This window comes from Camponotus floridanus, unplaced genomic scaffold (genome assembly GCF_003227725.1).
Source record: "Camponotus floridanus strain SB8 unplaced genomic scaffold, Cflo_v7.5 scaffold97, whole genome shotgun sequence".
NCBI lineage: Eukaryota > Metazoa > Arthropoda > Insecta > Hymenoptera > Formicidae > Camponotus > Camponotus floridanus.
In genome coordinates, this window is record NW_020229868.1 from 256637 (window position 1) to 278099 (window position 21463).

The 21463-nt window shown below is 29.4% G+C and overlaps 3 protein-coding genes across 6 annotated transcripts; all 3 read right to left on the reverse strand.

Moving 5' to 3' along the window:
* Window positions 1-81: 81 nt before the first annotated feature.
* LOC105258800 (protein will die slowly) lies at window positions 82-3021 on the reverse strand. Its single transcript, XM_011270310.3, has 8 exons — window positions 2802-3021; window positions 2030-2126; window positions 1797-1960; window positions 1379-1468; window positions 936-1075; window positions 566-797; window positions 407-494; window positions 82-286 (listed from the first exon to the last, which is right to left on the reverse strand). Exons 1-8 carry the CDS (start codon window positions 2892-2894, stop codon window positions 186-188), a joined length of 1005 nt encoding a protein of 334 aa, XP_011268612.1. The 5' UTR covers window positions 2895-3021; the 3' UTR covers window positions 82-185.
* Window positions 3022-7380: 4359 nt separating this feature from the next.
* Window positions 7381-13385, reverse strand: LOC105258799 (protein MTO1 homolog, mitochondrial). Of its 3 annotated transcripts, XM_025415113.1 has the most exons (12): window positions 12734-12987; window positions 12401-12649; window positions 11668-11967; window positions 11214-11390; window positions 10552-10959; window positions 10122-10294; window positions 9383-9835; window positions 9129-9232; window positions 8921-8981; window positions 8653-8748; window positions 8055-8350; window positions 7381-7608 (listed from the first exon to the last, which is right to left on the reverse strand). In XM_025415113.1, exons 1-11 carry the CDS (start codon window positions 12843-12845, stop codon window positions 8324-8326), a joined length of 2160 nt encoding a protein of 719 aa, XP_025270898.1. In that variant the 5' UTR covers window positions 12846-12987; the 3' UTR covers window positions 7381-7608; window positions 8055-8323. The 3 variants fall into 3 exon arrangements, with proteins under 3 accessions (XP_025270898.1, XP_011268611.2, XP_025270899.1); XM_011270309.2 differs by lacking the exons at window positions 7381-7608; window positions 12734-12987 and adding an exon at window positions 13212-13385 and having other exon boundaries at window positions 8249-8350; XM_025415114.1 differs by lacking the exons at window positions 7381-7608; window positions 8055-8350 and having other exon boundaries at window positions 8606-8748.
* A 2372-nt stretch (window positions 13386-15757) lies between these two features.
* On the reverse strand, window positions 15758-20200 carry LOC105258803 (gephyrin-like). 2 transcript variants are annotated; one of them, XM_025415112.1, is made up of 15 exons: window positions 20086-20200; window positions 19828-20005; window positions 19701-19760; window positions 19372-19434; window positions 19124-19183; window positions 18562-18627; window positions 18376-18408; window positions 18237-18299; window positions 17887-18156; window positions 17727-17793; window positions 17504-17609; window positions 16961-17239; window positions 16698-16831; window positions 16161-16348; window positions 15758-16083 (listed from the first exon to the last, which is right to left on the reverse strand). In XM_025415112.1, exons 1-15 carry the CDS (start codon window positions 20145-20147, stop codon window positions 15868-15870), a joined length of 1845 nt encoding a protein of 614 aa, XP_025270897.1. In that variant the 5' UTR covers window positions 20148-20200; the 3' UTR covers window positions 15758-15867. The 2 variants fall into 2 exon arrangements, with proteins under 2 accessions (XP_025270897.1, XP_025270896.1); XM_025415111.1 differs by having other exon boundaries at window positions 17727-17817.
* Between the last annotated feature and the right edge of the window lie 1263 nt (window positions 20201-21463).

The following is a 21463-nucleotide window of genomic DNA, read 5'->3' on the forward strand; positions in this document are numbered from 1 at the left end:
AAATCTATAATGCCATTTAATAATAAAAAAATATATATATATATATATCTAGTATAAAATATTTACTATTTTCTAGTTATTTTATACAATGAAATGATTATGAGCTGTTTTACAATGTAATAATTTCTCTGCAAATAAAAAATAAAGATCTGTACAGGAGATAAGTAACAGTAAAGTGAATTTCCTTATGTATCACTTTTCCACAGTTTAATGGTTTTGTCGTTTTCAAGAGCGGCCGAAGCTATGATATTATCCGTTGGATGACATGTTGTGCAAAGTACCACGTCTGAAAGTATAAAAAAGTTTATGTTTTTGAGAACATATATATCATATAAAAGATTCTGGGACATTAATTCATTTTTTCACAGAGTATTTTCTTACTATTCTTAAATTCACATATATTTACCTGTATGTCCCTGTAACTTTTGTACAATTTCCTTTGTCTGTAGATTCCAAATATATACCATGTGATCTTCAGATCCTGATACAATCCACTATATAAGAATAACAAATTGTTAAAACACAATGCCCCTGTATTGATATATTTGAAATGTATAATACAAACCTTTCCACCTGTTACAGAAAAATTTGCGAAGATACAATACTTCTCGTTCTTATGGCCTGTATATGTTTTTAAGCATTTCCCTTTACTATAATCCCATAATTTCAATGTATTATCCAGCGTAGCTGCCAAAATATATTTTCCATTTGGTGAGAATTTGACAAATGACACCGGAGGATTGTCATCATCTATCAATGTTTTCAAGCATTGCCCCGAGGCAGTGTCCCAAATTCGACTGTAACATATCATATAATATAAGTATTAATATAAGTTGTCAATATTACAATTTTAAATACACTAAATCAATATTTAGAAAACATAGTACATATATTTTTCTTTTTATAAAGTATTTCAATCGCGAAATTTAACTTACCATAATCCATCATAGCTACTTGAGACAATTAGAGAGCCATCCCTATTAAAATGCACTGCGCTTACAGGATCTGAATGTGCTGGCAAAGTTTTGAGACATTTTCCAGTTCTAACATCCCAAATACGTACACTTTCGTCAAACTACAAATACATAACTTATATTTTAATTTAATAATACACAATAATCCATGTATAAATTTAAATATCTCATGCAGAATTTATTTACATTTAAAGAATAAATTATATTTAATCTTGAGAATCTCTGCATGTAAGAGATAGAAAGCAGAATATTTCAAAATTGCAAATAAAAACTCATGTAACTCAATTAAAACAAAAAAATAAATAAATAAAAACTAATGTTTGGAAAAAATTCTAAAACATTTAAAATAAAAGGATTATTCTATGTACATAATTAACATATAAATATAGATAAGTGATACTTACAGAACCAGAAACTATGAGATTGGATTGTGGATTAAAATTACAACAGAAAACATAATTACTGTGGCCCTTTAATGTTTTTAAACATTTACCCTAAAAGAGAAGATTTCAAGATTAATATACCAAAAAATAATACAAACTTATGATTTATTTGCTAAACTATATAACAATAAAACTGGCAAAACTTCAATTTCAAGTTTTATGTTGGATACTTAATGCTAATTTAAATTAATATTTAATATTAAAATTAAAATGTTTTTGGCAATTCATTCACAACATATAGCTTAAAGATTATTAGGATGTTTACCCTTTTTATTAAAATAAAATTGATTTTAAATTTTAAACATTATACTATCTGTATCCATTTTTATAAAACCGATTTATATATACATATAAACATCTTATAAAATGGATTACTTACCGAACTTAATTCCCATATTTTTAAAGTCTTATCATCAGAAGCTGATACTAGTAATCTACTATCACTGGACCACGCTACATCCGAAATACCAAGTTTATGACCTGATATAGTCTTTTCAAACTTTCCATCATAAGATCCCCAGATTTTAATAAGCTTATCAGCAGCTGAAAATTAGATACTCGTTGTATTTCACAGTAAGATTTGCAACTAGATTTCTAGAAATCCTTAGTTACCGGAGCTTGCCAACCATTCTCCATTGGGACTAAATTTAACAGATGAAACTGCCTTAGTATGACCAGCCAAAGTATATTTTAATGTATAATTGGGTTTCTGTAAAGAAAGAAAAGCAAAGATACAAATACTATTCTTGCATTCGCATTATTTGATTCCATTGTGAAATAATTACTAGTTGAGTACAAACATAATACACATAAAGATTTTAAAATTTGACTATAAGTCTATTGTTGTATTCGAATATATATATATATATATATATATATATATATATATATATAAAGAGAAAGAGAGAAAAAGAGAGAGATTATTTAAAGAAATTATTATAATTGTGATATTGATAATTCGAATTTTAATCGAGAGAATGGGAGGCATACCTGTAAGTTAAGCTGCAAGTGGCAAGCCGGTTTAATCGAGTAAATCTAAATATCTTATAATATTATAATAGGGATAATATGAGAATCTTATAAATATTATAATAGGGATAATATGAGAAGAATATCAGTTACATTAATTATGTCTTTACAAAAGAACCATGTACAAGCTGCTAAGAAACACATGACGAGTTTAAAAACGAATTTATTCATTTGAATGCAAATTCAATCAACATCCTGAGATTTCGCGTCTTTCGTAAAGACATAATTGATCATTTCTTCTCATATTATCCCGATATTTTACAGATTTATCTGATCAAACCGGCTTGCCACTTGCTGGCACAGTTTAACCTACACGTGTCTCTCCCGTTCTCTCGTCGAATAAAATTTAAATTACTAGTATCGCGTTGCTTTTTGTCCCGCTAGCGGCCGTAGTGGAAGAATTGTTGACGGAGGTTTGATGCCCAGGTGATGGGCCGAGAGGTACCATTTTTTTTCCTTATCGTTTATCGATGAAAACTTGCACCGCGCAAACGAAACATTTGCACCAGACTCTGAACGTGAAATCCGAAACAAATTTTCTATGTGTATGTGCGAAGACCGGATGTGTGTGTGGATCGAGTCTGCGCAATTCGCTGCTGCGCAAATCGTAAAGGCTATTGCATTTACAAAAGTTAAGGCGTCTTTTCATGTCGACGCTTACGATCATGGACGTAAGAAATACTGGACAGAGCATAAAGAACTCTTTTAGACGAGGGGAATGAAATCTGAGGGGTAAGGGGTTTATTGTCGCGACCATCTTAAATGCATCAAATTTAGCGTCTATTTGCACGTCGCACGGACGTAAATCGAATAAAATATGAGAGATTCCGTGAAATCATCTATCATCTGAAATTGCTGTGTTATTCCGAATCATTTTTGAATATTAAGAAATTCAAAAATATCACACTCCGTGAAATTAATATCCGTCGCCATCTTACATGCCTCATATTCCGTTGCAGTAGACATTTCTTTCCCCTCACCCTTTGAGCTTCACTCACGCAGCAATACACTCTGTCCAGTATTTCTTACGTCCATGTTTCTCATTAAAATGTGTAAAACTGTACATCGCACATTTAATACGATTAATATACTACGTAATAAAATGTAATACACTAATGAAATAATTAAATATTATTTTTGAAAGCATAATAAAATCCAGGGTTAGATCGAAAAAATTTAACAGTTGGCAGCCCTACGAGATAGGCTGTGCAGCACTGCGCGTATATAAAATAAATTTGAAATCGCTTCTAGCCTAACCATCTTCACGCGATCGACTTTATTTGAATTGCACGGCATCGCATCGAATTATGATGCGGCGCCGATTTGTTCGAACGTAATTCAGGACATCGCGATACTGTATAAGCGTCGAATGAGCACGAATTGTCACGCAAATATGATAAATCACATTTACTCACCGTTCACCGGCTGTTCCACAGGCCGCACCACTCGCTCGCCTCGGGACGTCCCATTCCGATCTTGATGCACACAAACTCATACGATATCATCAACGCGAACGTGCGACACTTTATTCGGCACTCCCGATATTCGCTCGCATCCAATAATCATCATCAAGGGCGCAAATAACGCGACGCGACTTCGTTCTATCTTCGCGATCGCGCTATCACTGAACTGTGAAAAATAGCTGTCGCGCACTTTCACCGACATATTATGAAAGTCGCGCGATCATCCTTGGACACTTTCGACGCTCTTTCACTCGCGATATTTGTTTAAAAACGGTTAAAAGACGCGAAAAATGCGGACGTACGACGATCCGTGTAACTGCGTATGACTCCGATTCACGTATGACGCGTATGACGTAGCTATGACGCGTATGACGTACAGTCACGCGCCAACATGGCGGCCGAACCAGTGCGCAGAAACGAATGGTTCGGCCGCCATGTTAGCGCGTGACTGCTACGTCATACGCGTCATACGTGAATCGGAGTCATACGCAGTTACACGGATCGTCGTACGTCCGCATTTTTCGCGTCTTTTAACCGTTTTTAAACGAATATCGCGAGTGAAAGAGCGTCGAAAGTGTCCAAGGATGATCGCGCGACTTTCATAATATGTCGGTGAAAGTGCGCGACAGCTATTTTTCACAGTTCAGTGATAGCGCGATCGCGAAGATGGAGTGAAGTCGCGTCGCGTTATTTGCGCCCTTGATGATGATTATCGGATGCGAGCAAATATCGGGAGTGCCAAATAAAGTGTCGCGCGTTCGCGTTGATGATATCGTGTGCATTAAGATCGGAATGGGACGTCCCGAGGCGAGCGAGTGGAGCGGCCTGTGGAACAGCCGGTGAACGGTGAGTAGATGTGATTTATCATATTTGCGTGACAATTCGTGCTCATTCGACGCTTATACAGTATCGCGATGTCCCGAATTACGTTCGAACAAATCGGCGCCGCATCATAATTCGATGCAATGCCGTGCAATTCAAATAAAGTCGATCGCGTGAAGATGGTTAGGCTAGAAGCGATTTCAAATTTATTTTATATACGCGCAGTGCTGCACAGCCTATCTCGTAGGGCTGCCAACTGTTAAGGTGCAATTTCATTGACGCTAAAAAGTAGCGTCAATGAAAAGGCCGCTTTAAGATGCGGCCTCATTGACGCTAAAAAGTAGCGTCAACCATTGGTTGAACAATGAAGCAACTATACTTACCTCCTTGTTCAACCAATGGTTGACGCTACTTTTTAGCGTCAATGAGGCCGCACCTTTACACACTGAAAAAGTTGAAACTGTTGAACTTTATTTTATTGACGCCAAATCTAGAGAAAGTCTATTTTAATTTGCCGCTGGTTTCTAGCGTCAATGAAATTGCACCTTAAAGGTGCGGCCTCATTGACGCTAAAAAGTAGCGTCAACCATTGGTTGAACAAAGAGGTAAGTATAGTTGCTTCATTGTTCAACCAATGGTTGACGCTACTTTTTAGCGTCAATGAGGCCGCATCTTAATTGATCAATTGCAACGTCAAATGGGACGCTCCCGATGCTGCCATATAAAGGTACCTTTAATGCCTCCAGCCAATCATCTCTCGCTATTTTATTTTGGCCGAAGCAGGAAATTGATTGGCCACCACGTGAGTCGTATATACGAAAAATTCGTAAAGTATATACGCATGGAAAAATCAATCAATAATTCGTCTAGTACAAATAATATGGTCGCATTCGAAGGACTCAACCGCTGATGTGATTAATTAATATTTTTTTGTATATGTATTTTGAATCTATATAAATCATGGACGTAAGAAATACTGGACAGAGCATAAAGTACTCTTTTAGACGAGGGGAGTGAAATCTGAGGGGTAAGGGGTTTATTGTCGCGACCATCTTAAATGCATCAAATTTAGCGTCTATTTTCACGTCGCACGGACGTAAATCGAATAAAATATGAGAGATTCCGTGAAATCATCTATCATCTGAAATTGCTGTGTTATTCCGAATCATTTTTGAATATTAAGAAATTCAAAAATATCACACTCCGTGAAATTAATATCCGTCGCCATCTTACATGCCTCATATTCCGTTGCAGTAGACATTTCTTTCCCCTCACCCTTTGAGCTTCACTCACGCAGCAATACACTCTGTCCAGTATTTCTTACGTCCATGCTCACGATCATTTTTAGCGTCATCAAAAGATACCACGTGAGTAAAAATAAAATCCACGTATTGTGAACCAGGGATTAAGAAAATTATATTTAAAAGATTCTCTCTCTCTCTCTGTCTTCCTGTCTATTTATTATATATATAAAATAAGTAGAATTAAAAAAAGAAAAATGCAATAATATATATATTTATGTTAGCTCATTTTTCTTGTTTTAATTCGATTTCTTCTTGTTTATATTTTTGTTTGTCTATGGAGACAAAGGAAGAATCATCAAAAGAATTGCTTTATATTTACATAAAAATAATAGATATTTTAATAATAAATACCCCATTCCATATATTGCTGTTTAAGGTAAAAATTATACAGAAAAATAGTTATAATATATTTTTAAACAAAACGCTGGAAAAAATGAATAAAGAAAAAAAAAACGCTAAAATTTTATAAAACATAATAAAGTATAATAAAACATGATATTTTATAAAACATAATATATTTGTAAGTTGTATAATTACAATTTATAATACAGTTTATAATCATTATACCATTTTTTTTTTATTCTATCTGATAAAAAGATTCTTTTCCCTTATTCTATTATTCATTAAGAAATTAGCAAAAGATGAGTTGTCAAGAAATTATTTATTTTATGTTTAATATAAAATATATAACAGATTGTTTTTTTTTCATAATTTTGAAGATTAAATTGATCACTGATAAATAAGTCTAATTTCTTCATTTTATATGTATTGTATCTCCATCCTTTTCCTGCAATTACATTATATTTCTTCTTCAATAAATCACATATCTCAAAAGTTTAAATAAAATCGAAATTTATAATTAATCAGCAATGGATAAAATAATCACTATCATTCAGAAACACGGACCATTAATAACATCATGATTAAAGTTTAGTTGCAGAAAGTAAAAACTTATAAATAATATTATTTATAAACTAGTATAATTTCTTACAAAAGTATTTACAAACCTATGCATTTATGTTGATGAAATTGTTCTTTTTCATAGCATTAAAGATTAAATTGATTGCTGATGAATGGATCTAATTTCTTCATCTTATGTTATCATTATTTTCCTGCAATCACATTATTTTTTTTTACTAAACCATATATTGTTAAAATTGAAATAAAATCGGGATTTATAATTAATCAGTAATGGTTAAAATAATCACTGTCATTCAGAAACACGGACCATTAATAACATCATAACTAAAAAAAATGGCTTAATCATAGGGAATAAAAATGTATATAATCATTATTTAAAAAATAAGTTTAATTAATAATATAATTGTTCATAAGTATTTACAAACCTGTTCAGATTTGATATTGAGCATTTTGAGCTGCGAACTTTATTTCTCCATGAAATAGAACTTTATGCCAAATTTCATAGAGAATGTCTATTCAAAAACCAATCTCATTCAAGTCATGACAAGTGTCATGTAATTGTAAATCCAATTGTAAGTCCAGACAACTGATAGTCAGTCTCAATATTCATTTTACTAACAATAATGCTCCCAAGTGCTCTACAAATAATAACCTAAGAAACAAGGGATATATATTAATAACATTACAATTGTTCAGTTACGAATCTGTTATATGTCAAAAAACAATTATAATCATTAAATCAGCAAAAGAGATCAATTAATTTTCCATATTTAAACAAAAGTTTTGCATACACATGGGATGGAAAATAACCATTTGTTAAGAGTCCAGAAAAATTTATTAAGATCCCATTTCAAAATTAATCTCTCGTCATAAAAATAATAAAATGAGATAATATATCAAGAAGTGATTATATTTATATTAATTTGAAATACGTCGTACGGTATAATTAAAATAAGAAACACGTGGTCGGGAACGCGGCCGGCAAATTAATTTCTGCGACAAATAAATAATCACAAATAGCCCGGTAAAATCAATGGAAGAGAAAATCATGGATATTTCGAATAAGATATAGACGTAGAGGAACCAAAAATTCCTTACCATCTTGCGTTCTTCCTTTCTTTTTGTGCAGGAGAAATCAATCGACATGTTTCCACGTTGAACGACGCCCAGAAAATAGGATATCAATGCAAACGGAAAGCGGAAACAAGCTTCCTTCTATTCAAGCATCTCAAAATGCGTTCAAAAATCTCATCTAAAAATCTGTGGTCCTTTTGTTCTGATTGGTCAATTAAATTGTACCCTACTGATAGAATTTTCGAACGCATCCATGATTTTGATATGTACGCATGCGTGTGACAGATTCTTGTTTAGAATGAGCGGGAAACTTTTAAGGGCTACAACAAAGTTTGTTCTTTATTATTCATACTGTTATTAAAACTATTTTTTTTTATATTAATATTTGTAAAATAAAATTGTTTTTATATAATTTTTCTCTTATAAAATATGTAATGTTAATTTATTTTACTATATTGTCATTTTTATCTTATCCATATGTTCTTTTTTCTTTATTTAAGTTACTTGATATTATTTATATTAATATAATACTTAATTTAATAATTATAATCTGGTATTTGATGGATTTGTCACTATTACTTTTTATAAATTATTATTTATTAATTATCATACATTACTGTACTTTTGCAACAGCCTTATTGGGGTGATATTTAATGTAATAAAGTAGCCTTAATATAGCTGAAGGTGTCACACCTGAGATTTTATTCGCTGCAGCAATCTGCAAAATAAATCTTGTTAATGTAGATCACATAGAATTATTAAACAGATACATATGACTATTAAAAACACGATAAGTGAGTATATATATGTATTTTTTTAATAATGATGTAGTGATTTAGAAAAAAAGTAAAGTCAAATTTACGAAAAAATAGCAGTAGTAAGATATTTACCGTGCTTGGGAGATTCTTTGTGAGTTTCTCTCTATCTTCAATGGATAAATTTAATTCAGAACTATAGCAAAGATGAAACAAACAGTTAATAATTTCGTCGACATATATTATTTTCAGACGTAAAGATTTAAAGGAATATTATTTTTATCTATTTTATTAAATAGTGACTCATATAAAATAAGTGTTTGAGGTGCGTCATATTTTTTACCTATTATAATTAATATCATCAGGTATAATCAGTTGCTCGTTCCTCCTGATATCTTCTACTTGATCCTGCTGATCTGCAACTACATGAGCATATTTTGCTTCTATCTGAAAACCAAATCACATTATTAATACTTATTGATGAAGATATTCTTGTTTTATTTTATTACGTTTTTAATTAAAATTTTAGAAATTTTAATAAAAAAAAGTAACGTTCTTTTTTTCAAAAAGTACAATTTATTACACAAATTCACAAACCTCTATTCTTTCTGCCAGAGTGGGATCTCTAGCCAAGTGGCCTAGCAAATTCGGTAAGCAGTTCGCCAATTGTTCAAATGTAATTTTCTTCTCCGTTATTGAAAGCATCTCAAAGGCCGACTTACTTTTATTAGTTTTAGCGCTCTTAAGCTTTAATAATTCCCGCCACTTGAAACTTAATCGAATTTCGTTCTTAAGTATTTCTATAGCTTCTTGTATTTTGCTAAGAGTTTCTATCGTCTTGTCGAGCCTTTTGCGAGAAACGCAGCCCACTGCATAGCCTTTTTCTGTTAATCTCTGGTCGGCGTTATCAGGACGTAGACTCAATCGAAATTCCGATCTGCTAGTGAACATTCTATATGGCTCCGTGGTACCCTCTGTTGTTAGATCATCGATGAGAACGCCAATATAACCCTCGGTTCGGCTTATCAGAAGCGGTGATTTCTTAAATACCTAGATATATATATATATATATATATATATATATATATATATATATAAACCAGATTTTGCTTAAAGTATATTTAAAAGCATATCTACATATTAGATATTCTCAATCGACAACATCGGGAAATAATAAAATACGAAAATCTTTTATAGATATAAGAAATTGTAAATTACTTCTCTCTCGCAGTTCAAATTTTTTTAAGGATTTACAACAATTAACTTAAAAAATACAATAATCTATGCCAAACTTTTTCTCTACATGGGAAAATTTTCTGGTTAATGTGTCAATCACCTTAGCGGCTGCGTTAACACCCGCGACGATACCTTGTGCGGCAGCCTCTTCATAACCGGTGGTGCCGTTTATTTGTCCAGCAAAAAATAGGCCCGAAATCTTTCTAGTCTCCAACTGGGAAGTCAATTCTCTAGGATCTACATAATCGTACTCGACACCATAACCGGGTTTCGCTATAAATGTAAATGCAAATAATATAAGCATGATTGCATAGATATATATAAGTGATAATAATTATTTAAAATAATGTAAACATTAATTAATAAAAATGTTGAATATGACAAATAAACACTAAATATCCATTTTTTTGGATTCTTTTCAGAATAATCATTAAAATGAGATTTATATATGAATAAACGAATTTTGCATAGTCTTCAAACTACTGAAAATTTAAGATATATAAATTTAAAATTAAGAAGATTGAATATACCTAGACGAGCATTTTCTAATCCTGGAATACAATTAACGAGTTCCACTTGTTTCTCTTCTGGCAAGGTACACGACAATCCACTTGGATAAATTAACGGCGAGTCCAGACCTTCTGGCTCCAGCCAAATTTGATGTCTAGGCGTTTGGAATCGCAAAATCTTACTCTCTATGCTCGGGCAATATCGTGGACCGGTTATCTCCTCCGTAACGTGTAAATTACAGTGCATATTGTCCTTTATAATTTTCGCGACACCCTCATTTGTATATGTCAGGTATGTTGGTATTTGTTTCTCGGGCGGTAACCACACATTATCACTCATAAATGAGAACGGCATCGAAGAATCATCCGGCAGATATTTTATACACTTGGTAAAATCAATGCTATCTTTCTCCAACCTTGGCGGTGTCCCTAATAATATGTGTAACCTAATTAATATATTATTATAATGTGTAACCTAACTAATATATATTATTATAAATGTGTAACCTAATTAATATATTATTATAATTAAATGTTACATTATAATGTTATAATAACTTTAATATATGAATATATATTTTAATATAAATTAGAACACAAAATAAGAAATATGTCTATAGAATTGTACATTGCATCAATTAATAAAAGAAGATGTATGCACAGAATATAACTTTCTCTCTTACCAGTTTTCAATCTTCCTATCTGAAATCCAAGCCTATCAAGTGTATTTGCTAAACCAATACTGGGCTCATCATTTAATCTACCCGCAGGTCTCTTCTCCAATCCAATATTTATTTGGCCTTTTAAAAAAGTTCCTGTAGTTATAACTACTGCGTCACCAAATATTTTTGTTCCATCTCCTATGAAATAATATATTTCAGGATAATATATAATACTAATAATACTAATAATATTAATTGATATTAATAATAAAAATATATACATTTTTAAATTGACATAATACTTTTAGAAAAACAGATTGATATACAATGTTCGAATATGTTAAACTCAGTACTAAATAAATACAATAAAATCAAATTACTTTAAAATTGAATTTAATTAAAATTAATTAAAATACTATTATTCTTTATATTGTCTTTCCTGCTATTTTATTCTATTATAAAGTTTGAAACGTACTGAGAATTACTCCACAGCAGGACAAAGGATTATTGGCTAAAATTAAATCTTCCACAGAGGATTCATAGATGTGTAAACCATGCATATTGAAAAGTTCCGCCTGAAGATGTTTCTTATATAGTGTTCTGTCGATTTGAGCTCTGAGACCCCACACCGCCGGTCCTTTACATTTGTTTAAAACTTTGTAGTGTATTCCTGAAATATCACATATTCGACAACATACTCCATCTAAAGCATCCACCTCTCTCATCAAATGGCCTTTTCCGATTCCACCGAAAGACGGATTGCATGACATTTCTCCTATAAATATAATTAAATTCAAATATATATAGTAATGTACTCTAAAGACAGAAAAGATTAATAAAAACATGTTCTTAGTTTGTTTTTATCCTAGTTATTTTAATATTAATGTACAACATTTATTAATATCTTTTTTGTTTTATAATTCTAAGTAGAAAATTTTAACTATAAATTGTTTCTATATAATGTCATATCTATTGTTAAAACTATAGTATTATTAATTATGTTACATAAACTTTTTGACTTGTTATGTTTCCATACAATTTATGTTTCTACAAAAAAATTATTTCTTTCTTTAAAAAAACATTCTGTGAAACCTGTAAAACATACTTTTACAAAATAATCACATCACTTTAATACAATGTACGAATCTCAATCTACTTGAAAATTTAATAATCACTGCTAAATAAAATATAATTTTAGGTATACATACCTATAGTATTTTTTTTCTGAGTGACTAATAATGTCTTTGCACCCATTCTGACAGCAGCGGCAGATGCTTCAGTTCCAGCATGACCACCACCAACTACGATCACATCAAATTTCTTTCCACTATCGTTTGTGATTAGTCTTCTCAATAATCGTAATCGCTTCTGTTTGGAACATGCGTTAAATAAAGGTGTTTTAATTTTTGTAGAAATCATTTTTTCTTGCTGGTTGCTTTTTATCCGTATTCTAATTTCTGCAAAAATATTTAATACCTATTAATTCAGAGAAGAAAGATAATAAAATCAAATATTAGAATATATTAAATTATTTGTTTAACTCGCTACATAAAAGTTGCATTGTATAAAGATCTGATCAATTTTAGATGTTTTTCCTTGGACATTCTTCTTTGGGCAATGACGGAAGCACACGATGCCCGGATTATCATTCATGTCGAGGCGGAAATGTCAAAGTTGAATTTAAGTAGATCGTCATATTTGACCGCGTGTTATTTTCTCCTCCACTTTTGATACGATATTCGCCAAATTTGTACAACTTTTATACGCGACTTGCAGAATTTTTATGTGTTTATATTAAAACTCTCTAACCTAACCTAACCTAAGTGAATTATTATTATTTAAAGAACGCAAGAATCGACGTCGTATCCCGCGATGACGTTCACACAGACTCTCGTACTTGTTTCTTACTACAATTGAGGATATATCTGCATTAACCTCGTTTTACGAAAGAATCGAAGTGAATGAAAACACATGTCACTTAACCTCGCTTAACCTTACATTGCCAAATTGCATACTTACACGATGAATGCATGCGATTTGTGTCGTATCTTGTAACGAATTAGAAGATCGATGTCAAATATGCGTTACACGTGTCACGAGTTACAGCACATCAGTTACAAGGCTTCTCATTTATCACTGATGTCGAATTCTAGTCGCACATAAACAGACAACACGTGACGGAACATCAGCTGTTGAGTAAGAGAGGGTGGGGGAAGATTACGATCGATATGTCAGGCATTTTGATTACCGTCTCTGCCATTTAACTTTGAAAAGAACTTGACATCAAGTTTGTTTCACTCTATTTGCATTCTTTTTTTTCTGCATTCCTGGCATTAAAATAAATTTTTATTTATATTTGCTCTCAAAAAAAAGGCAAATGTAAAGAATGTAAATAAATCGAACGAGTTTTACAAAGAAACAGAAAATATTAATGCAAATATAACTGCAAACTTAATTCAAATACTAGAATAAATGAAAAATGCGACTAGACTCTTGTGATATTAATATGATTTTATCTTTCTTTTGTTCTTTCTTGTTTTGTTGAAACTTGTTTTGTTGTATTATTATAATTTCTTATTCTCCTTTTTATAAATTTTAAATGAAATTTTATATACTGAATTATAACTTTATAATTTTATATGTTGAATTGCAAGAAATTTTTAATGTATTATAAACATTATTAATAACACATATATGATATGGAAAAATGTAATTATTAATGTATTTTAGGTACAAATATATAAAAATATCATATTCTATTGGTGACAGAAATAATTTCAATGATAAACAAAAGTTATCATCACATTATGCAATACATACAATGTGAAAATAAAATTACATTATAAGACTTATTCAAAATTGGAAAAAAAGTGAATATATAGATAACCACGATTTTTTTCCTGAAATATCTCCAAAAAGATGATTAATTATCATCAATGTTAATGTTTAAAGTATTAACAATGTTAATATTTTAAAGCATTATTTAACAATTTTTGAAGTATAAATCATTTAAGTATTAATGTTTACAAGCATTAACAATTTTTGAAATATAAATCGTACAAATCATTTAAACTACAATTTTTCTATTTTTCTTGCAAATAAAATTTCAGAGAATCATAACAAATTATTATTTGTTCCTTAATTTGAAATATCTGGACTTTAATAAAATTTTAATTGGAAGTTGAATTATCAAGCTAACAATAAGTCATGAAGTTGAAAAGTTTCAAATCTTTTAATAACCTGTCTTTGCTAAAGAAAAAATGATTCCAAGTTTTACATGAAGCACATAATATATCCAATTCTTTTCGCCAGTTACAAGATATATTTACAAGCTTTCTTTCTTATACAACATTGTTTAAAAATTATTTTATTCAAATTAAATTTATTCAAATTATAATATTGTTTTATTCAATACTAATACATACAAGATGTCCGGTAACAATCGTATCATCTCTCGTGTACAAGTGGGATCTCTCGTATTAAATTGAATAAAAAAGTCTTATCATTTTGCCATTTTTGATTATTATTATTTGATATCCTATATATATATATATATATATATATATATATATATATATATATGATAATACACATACATATATATCATATATTTGATTATATATATATATATATATACTATATCTATACCATATATCATATATATACAGGGTGTCCTAGACAACCCGTACACCCCTTTTTTCAAAAACTAAGCATTGTAGAGAAAAACGTTTTCAACAAAAATTATATGGTGTTGAGGGGAAACATAAGATGGTATCATTGGTTTGACCTTGGATGGCATCGTTAAGGTCAGGTCAAGGACACCTTTAATTTCTTAAATGGAACCAGATACTTTTATTGCATATTCTTATAGCTTATGTCGAAAACTTTCCAAAACACTATAATAAAGTATTTTTTCATTGAGTACTTTTCGAGTTATGAGGCTTGAAATAATTTTTCAATTTTACATAAACCATAAAATATCTAGTAAAACATTCATTTTTTTATTATCTTACCTTAATACTTTTATGTACAAAATAATGAGAGGAATCAATTGGTGTAAAGAAAACACACAGTTGTTTTTAAGACAAAATATGTAATTGTTAATTGCAAATTACATATTTTTTCTTTGGAACAATTATGTGTTTTTTTACACCAATTGATTCCTCTCATTATTTTGTACATAAAAGTATTGATTCCTCTCATTTTGTACATAAAAGGTAAGATAATCGAAAAATAAATATTTTACTAGATATTTTATAGTTTATGTAAAATTAAGATATTATTTTAAGCCTCATAAATCGAAAAGTACTCAATGAAAAAATACTTTATTATAGTGTTTTGGAAAGCTCTCGACATAAGCTATAAGAATATGCAATAAAAAATAGGTGGTTCCATTTAAGAAATTAAAGGTGTTCTTGACTTGACCTTAACGATGCCATCCAAAGTCAAACCAATGACATCATCTTATGTTTCCCCTCAAAACCATACAATTTTTGAAACCGTTGAAAACGTTTTTCTCTAAAATGCTTAGTTTTTGAAAGAAAAGGGATGTACTGGTGGTCTAGGACACCCTGTATTTAGCATATATGTAATCGAATATATACAATTATGTACAATTGTTTTGTCATAAAATAGCGTTGATAGTCAATTAGAAACATCTGTTATTGATACCTACTTATTTGATTAGACACGCAGGTACAAATAACATTTTACAGTTGACTTCTGTTTTCGACGGGAACAATAAGAGTGCATTAGCACCTTGATAATTAGGTAGTTTATCACTGGTGAAATTTTTGCTGCTGAAAGCTCTCGCGAAATTTTCCCACTCATTCCATTCTAAAGTCGCCCATACCGCTCTAGGACGCGTATGTAAGGTATACTGCTGGTGTATCTACAATACGATTTATAATAACATTATAATAACAATACGCGCACATATCTCCCTTCATTTCAAATTTCGAATCTTACGCGAGTTGGAATTTTGCGAGGCATCTCGAACATACAGTGCAATCCATTCAAAATAGGTAAAAGAAACAGATGCGCGGAAATGAAAACAGACACCGGATTTTTCGGTAGACATACAAAATACTTCATTTCGTCATCAACTATGCAGGTTGCAAACGTCGTCGATTTTCCTGGCTTCAAGAATATCTTTCCTGAAAGAATATACGCATACAGGATGTGCCAAAATTCGAGGATAATAAAATTGCAGCAAAGTTTGAAAAATTAAATTTGATATTTTTTGTTCCAAGAAATAGTTTTTGAATCATAAAGATAAATTTAAAACTTAATTAATTTTAATTAGATTAATTTTTTATATCTTAAAAATTGTTGTGTGGAATGAAAGTGATAGATATTTTTATTATTTATGTTTTTATAAATTCTCATACTCTAATTTTATTATTCTTGAAATTTTTGGGACACTTTTTACGCATAATTTTTGAATAAATATCTATTTATATTTTTTGTTACTGTAATATATATTTAGTTTAGAGATAAAAGTACCAAAATGTATAGTGGCGCGAAAGTTATTTCTTAAAATGGGCTTTAACACATCATCATCGTTCGAACAGCCTATTGTCACAAGTACGTCCACTTGCTTTAAAGCGTTTTCGATTTTCATCTTTATAGATTGTGTACTGCGAAAATATCAACTATTAATTCTTTATTGTTAAATTGTTAATTATAAAGTAATAAAAGTATTAATCATTTGTACATTGAATGAAATATAATAAGAATGGCGAGAATTATGTAATAAATGCACTCACTCTTCTGTCACAATTCCGAAGTCCACTATCGAATTAAAATCTTTATCTTTTAATAGCGCGATTAAGCTTATTCTGTTGCTGTCGTAAACGTAACCCGGTCTTAAAGACTTTCTAGGTTCCTCTAAAAAATCTCCAATTGACAATATACCTATGGATACAGGTTTAACGACTCGAACATCTTTACGACCCGTAACTGTCAAAAGTCCTAATTCCGCTGGACCAATACGTGTGAACGGGGGTATAATCGGGTTCCCTTTCGATATATCACTACCGATATTTCTTTAAAATATATAAATATATGCGTTCCGATGAAAAATGGGTATTTTAAAAAGATTTAAAAATATAACATTTAAAAGTTAACATAAAAGATAATATTAAAAAATAAGAAATATAAAGAAATATAAAGAAATAAAGAAATATAAAGAAATATAAAGAAATATAAAGAAATAAAGAAATATAAAGAAATATAAAGAAAATATAAGAAATTTGAAAAGATGATATTTCGAAAAGATTACATATAGAAAAATATCGAATTTTTCATACTTAATATTCCGCCCGAATTCTGGTTTAATCTTTATCAGAATTAAATTCCTTGCGGTATCATTTACTATTCGCCTTACATCCTTAATTCGCACAACCGCTGTTGCTTCTGGAATCAGGTACAAAAATAATAGTTAATTATTCTTTATTATTAAAAATAGAGAAAAGCATTAATCGAGTTAATTAGCGTTAATGATTTGTAATTAAATTTGTAATTAAATCTCACCGTCAGGAACACGCTCTCCGTTCTTCACATACAAGCATGTCCCAGGTTTGAGAGATACTGAGTCGGACTGCAAAAAATTTTTATTTAAGTCCTAAAAATTTTTATTTAAATTTTTATTCTAGCCCGTTGTTGTATATAAGCTTTTAACATCACAACTTACTGTAGTTTTATGCAGTACTATCCTCACGCCTTCACCATCACTTGCCAATACCGCGTATCCATGTTTAGTGGCAACTCTAAATGCTGGCAAATCGCATTGGGAAAAAACGGCTTCGGCCAATATTCTGCCGTGAGCATTATATGTATTTATCACTTCGTATGTTCTTTTTTGTGCACCGTCATTTACTATTTGTTTTATTTTCAACAATGCATCTTTTACAGTAATCATGAGATAGTGTTCACCAATCGTGCCATTCAGTGAAGAAAGTTCCTGTAAAGAAATTTAATTGTGTATACATACAATCTTACATAAAATTTCTTTTATCGCCTTTAATATAACAAATAGTTTACCTTGTTTGTAATTTTGGACGAAGAAGATTTACTGTCACTGATTTCTTGACTCGCGATGCTTAACTGTAAAGAGATTTATAATTTCATGTATAATTTCATAAAGTCTCTTATTATTTTTAATATAGAAAATATAATTTACCTCTTCCATTGTTATGTTAGCCGACAAGGGTTTCTTGATATCGTATGCATTCGCGATCATTAATTGTAAAAAAATTTAATTGTATAATAAATTTAATTGTATAATAAAATTTAATTGTATAATAACTATATAATCTCATAAAATTTTTCTTATCTTTTTTAATATAGAAAATAGGAAATAGCTTACCTGAGTTTTAATTGTCTCAAACGAAGAAGACTCCGCGCTAATAGTGCCTCCACTCGTAACATCTAACTGTGAAGTGATTTAATTATAATGAGATTATATATGTATTTATTTATATTTGTGTATATGTGTGTTTATTATATATTAAATAATTATAATAATTAAATTTTATTAATTTAGAAAACATCGTATAGATTAAATATACTTCTTAAATTATAACTTTATTCATAAAATATAAATGTATTAATTGAGAAAATAATTTTAATATATTAGAAAAGTATAAAATATATAAAAAGTATTTTTATGCAATATACAATTATAATAACAATCATAGATATTGGATAAGATGCATGGCTACATTTTATTTGCATTTAATAAATGCAGCATACAGATAATTAAAATATTTTATACGTAACGTATCTTCTTAACTGTAAAGGGATTTAATCATAATTGTAAGCTTAATTGTATATATATATATATATATATATATATATATATATATATATACAATCTTATAAAATTTCTTTCTTCCTCTTATTTCCTTGTAATATAAAAAATATCTTACCTTTTCTAGAGACAAACGAGAAAATTTTTCGCGATATTTGGGGGTTTGATTATCGTCTACCTAAAAAAATTTAATATAATTAAAATTTAATATAATTTTATAAAATATCTTATTCTCTCTTATTTGTATTATTTCTAACACAGAAAATAGCTCTTCTGTAAATTACACAATTGTATATATATATACAATTTTAAAATCTCTTTCTCTCTTTCGTTATTTCTTTATATCTAATATAGAAGATACATTACCTTTTCAATAGATTTGTCAGAAGAAAGAAATGATTGGGATTTCTTTTTATTCACGTCGTTTCCCTATAAAAAGATTGACTTGTATATGATCTTATAAAATTTTTCTTTTTCTCTCTCTTTTCTTCTGTCATTACTTTATTATTTTTGATATAAAAGATACTTTACTTTTGCTAAAGATGAAAGTAAAAGAAGCAAAAGAAGAAAAAGAAGCAAATTCATATGTGACATTCGGCATAATATTTTCCTGAATTAAAGAGACATAATTGCACGTTTAATCTCACATACAATTTTTCCCTCCTTCTTACTTTATTTTAATATATAAATCTTACCTTCTCTGTATATGGACTAAGCATAGCTTTTTTATAGAATTTGATTTTATTTTCATCTATCTGTAAAAATATTTAATTGCACGTACAAAATTATTACATTGTTTTTAAAACATAAAAAATATATTACCTGATCTGTATTATTATTTGAAGAAGATGTAATATCTTGCTTTATTTTTCCCTGATGTGTTAATTTTATTTTATGCTCTATTGCTATTACAATTTCATCGATGCATGTTACTGCTTCTTTGTAGGAGCGGCCAAATAAATTAATGATTAAGGTTTCATTTAGCATTCTACACATAATTCTGAGAAAATGCAGTTAAATTGTTACATAATTTAAAAAAAGATATAAAAAGATATAAAATTTATAAAAATAAAACTTTACTGATGAAACTTGGATTCTAATCTCGTCGTTACTTCTACTATATTTGTGTATTTTTTAATCATTGGTCTAGTGGTAATTTTTTCAATCACTTTAGTTACATCAATATTATTTTGATATTTATCAGAAAAATATGGATAACCAATAATAAAAATAGTATCAACATATTTATCTCCGTCGCACCAAGAACATATTTTTTCCTATATATCGCACATATATAAAATAAAATATAATAAATTGAAACAATATAAAAAATTAATAATATAAAAAAATATTTAAAATATCTACAGTTACCATTATGGCTACTTCATGAAGTGGTATTATTTTATGAGTTACTTCTGCATTTAATTTTTGCATTAATATGACTTTAAAATAATCTATTAAATTGATTAGCTCCGTAGTATATACAATTTGTTCGTCTATACTTTCCCATAAGGCTTTTGGATTTTCGATATATACTGTATAATTATAATAAAATTACTAAAACTTTATATATATATATATATATATATATTATATTTGTGTGTATGTGTGTGTGTGTGTGTGTGTATGTGTGTTTATTATACATTAAGTAATTATAATAATTAAATTTTATTAATTTAGAAAACAGTCTATAGATTAGATATATTTCTTAAATTATAATTATTCAAATACAAGTGTATTAATTGAGAAAGTAATTTTATTATATTAGAAAATATTTTTATGCAATATAAGATTATAATAACAATCATAGATATTGGATGAAATGCATGGCTACATTTAATCATTGCATATAATAAATACAACATACAAATAATTAAAATATTTTATACGTAACGTATCTTTTCAAATGGGTTTTATAATATTTGAACACATATTTTTTCCTACATGTATATAGAATATTTTATATCGAAAATATACTCGTTATAAACATACCGGCTAGAATTCCGTATTTTATTGAATCTGATGCCTTTTCAGCCATTTTCAATATCTCTTTCAGTATCTCTTTATGATACTTGCTAATATGATCGCTGCAGAATTTTTATTGTTCCAATTGTATATAAATTTATTCTCAACCACTAAATTCATCGACTAATTTGACTTTGCTTAGCCATGAGAATAGTATATCAATAGAAACTGCTTCGATGAAGAAAACTGTTTACATTTTTTCTTCCATGCGTTCTTAAAACACACGTCAAATAAATGCGATCATCTCGATTCTCGATTCCTAGTTTATATCATATGAATATTAAATCTATCTGTTATAAAACGTAAATTATTTGAGCGCCAGTTTCTATTGAATGCGATAATGTAAGTAGAGAACGAATGTCATTAAATAATTAATTCGTTTCTCTCGGTAATATAGATTGCGTAACGTATTTTAAAAATGGCGAAATGTTCA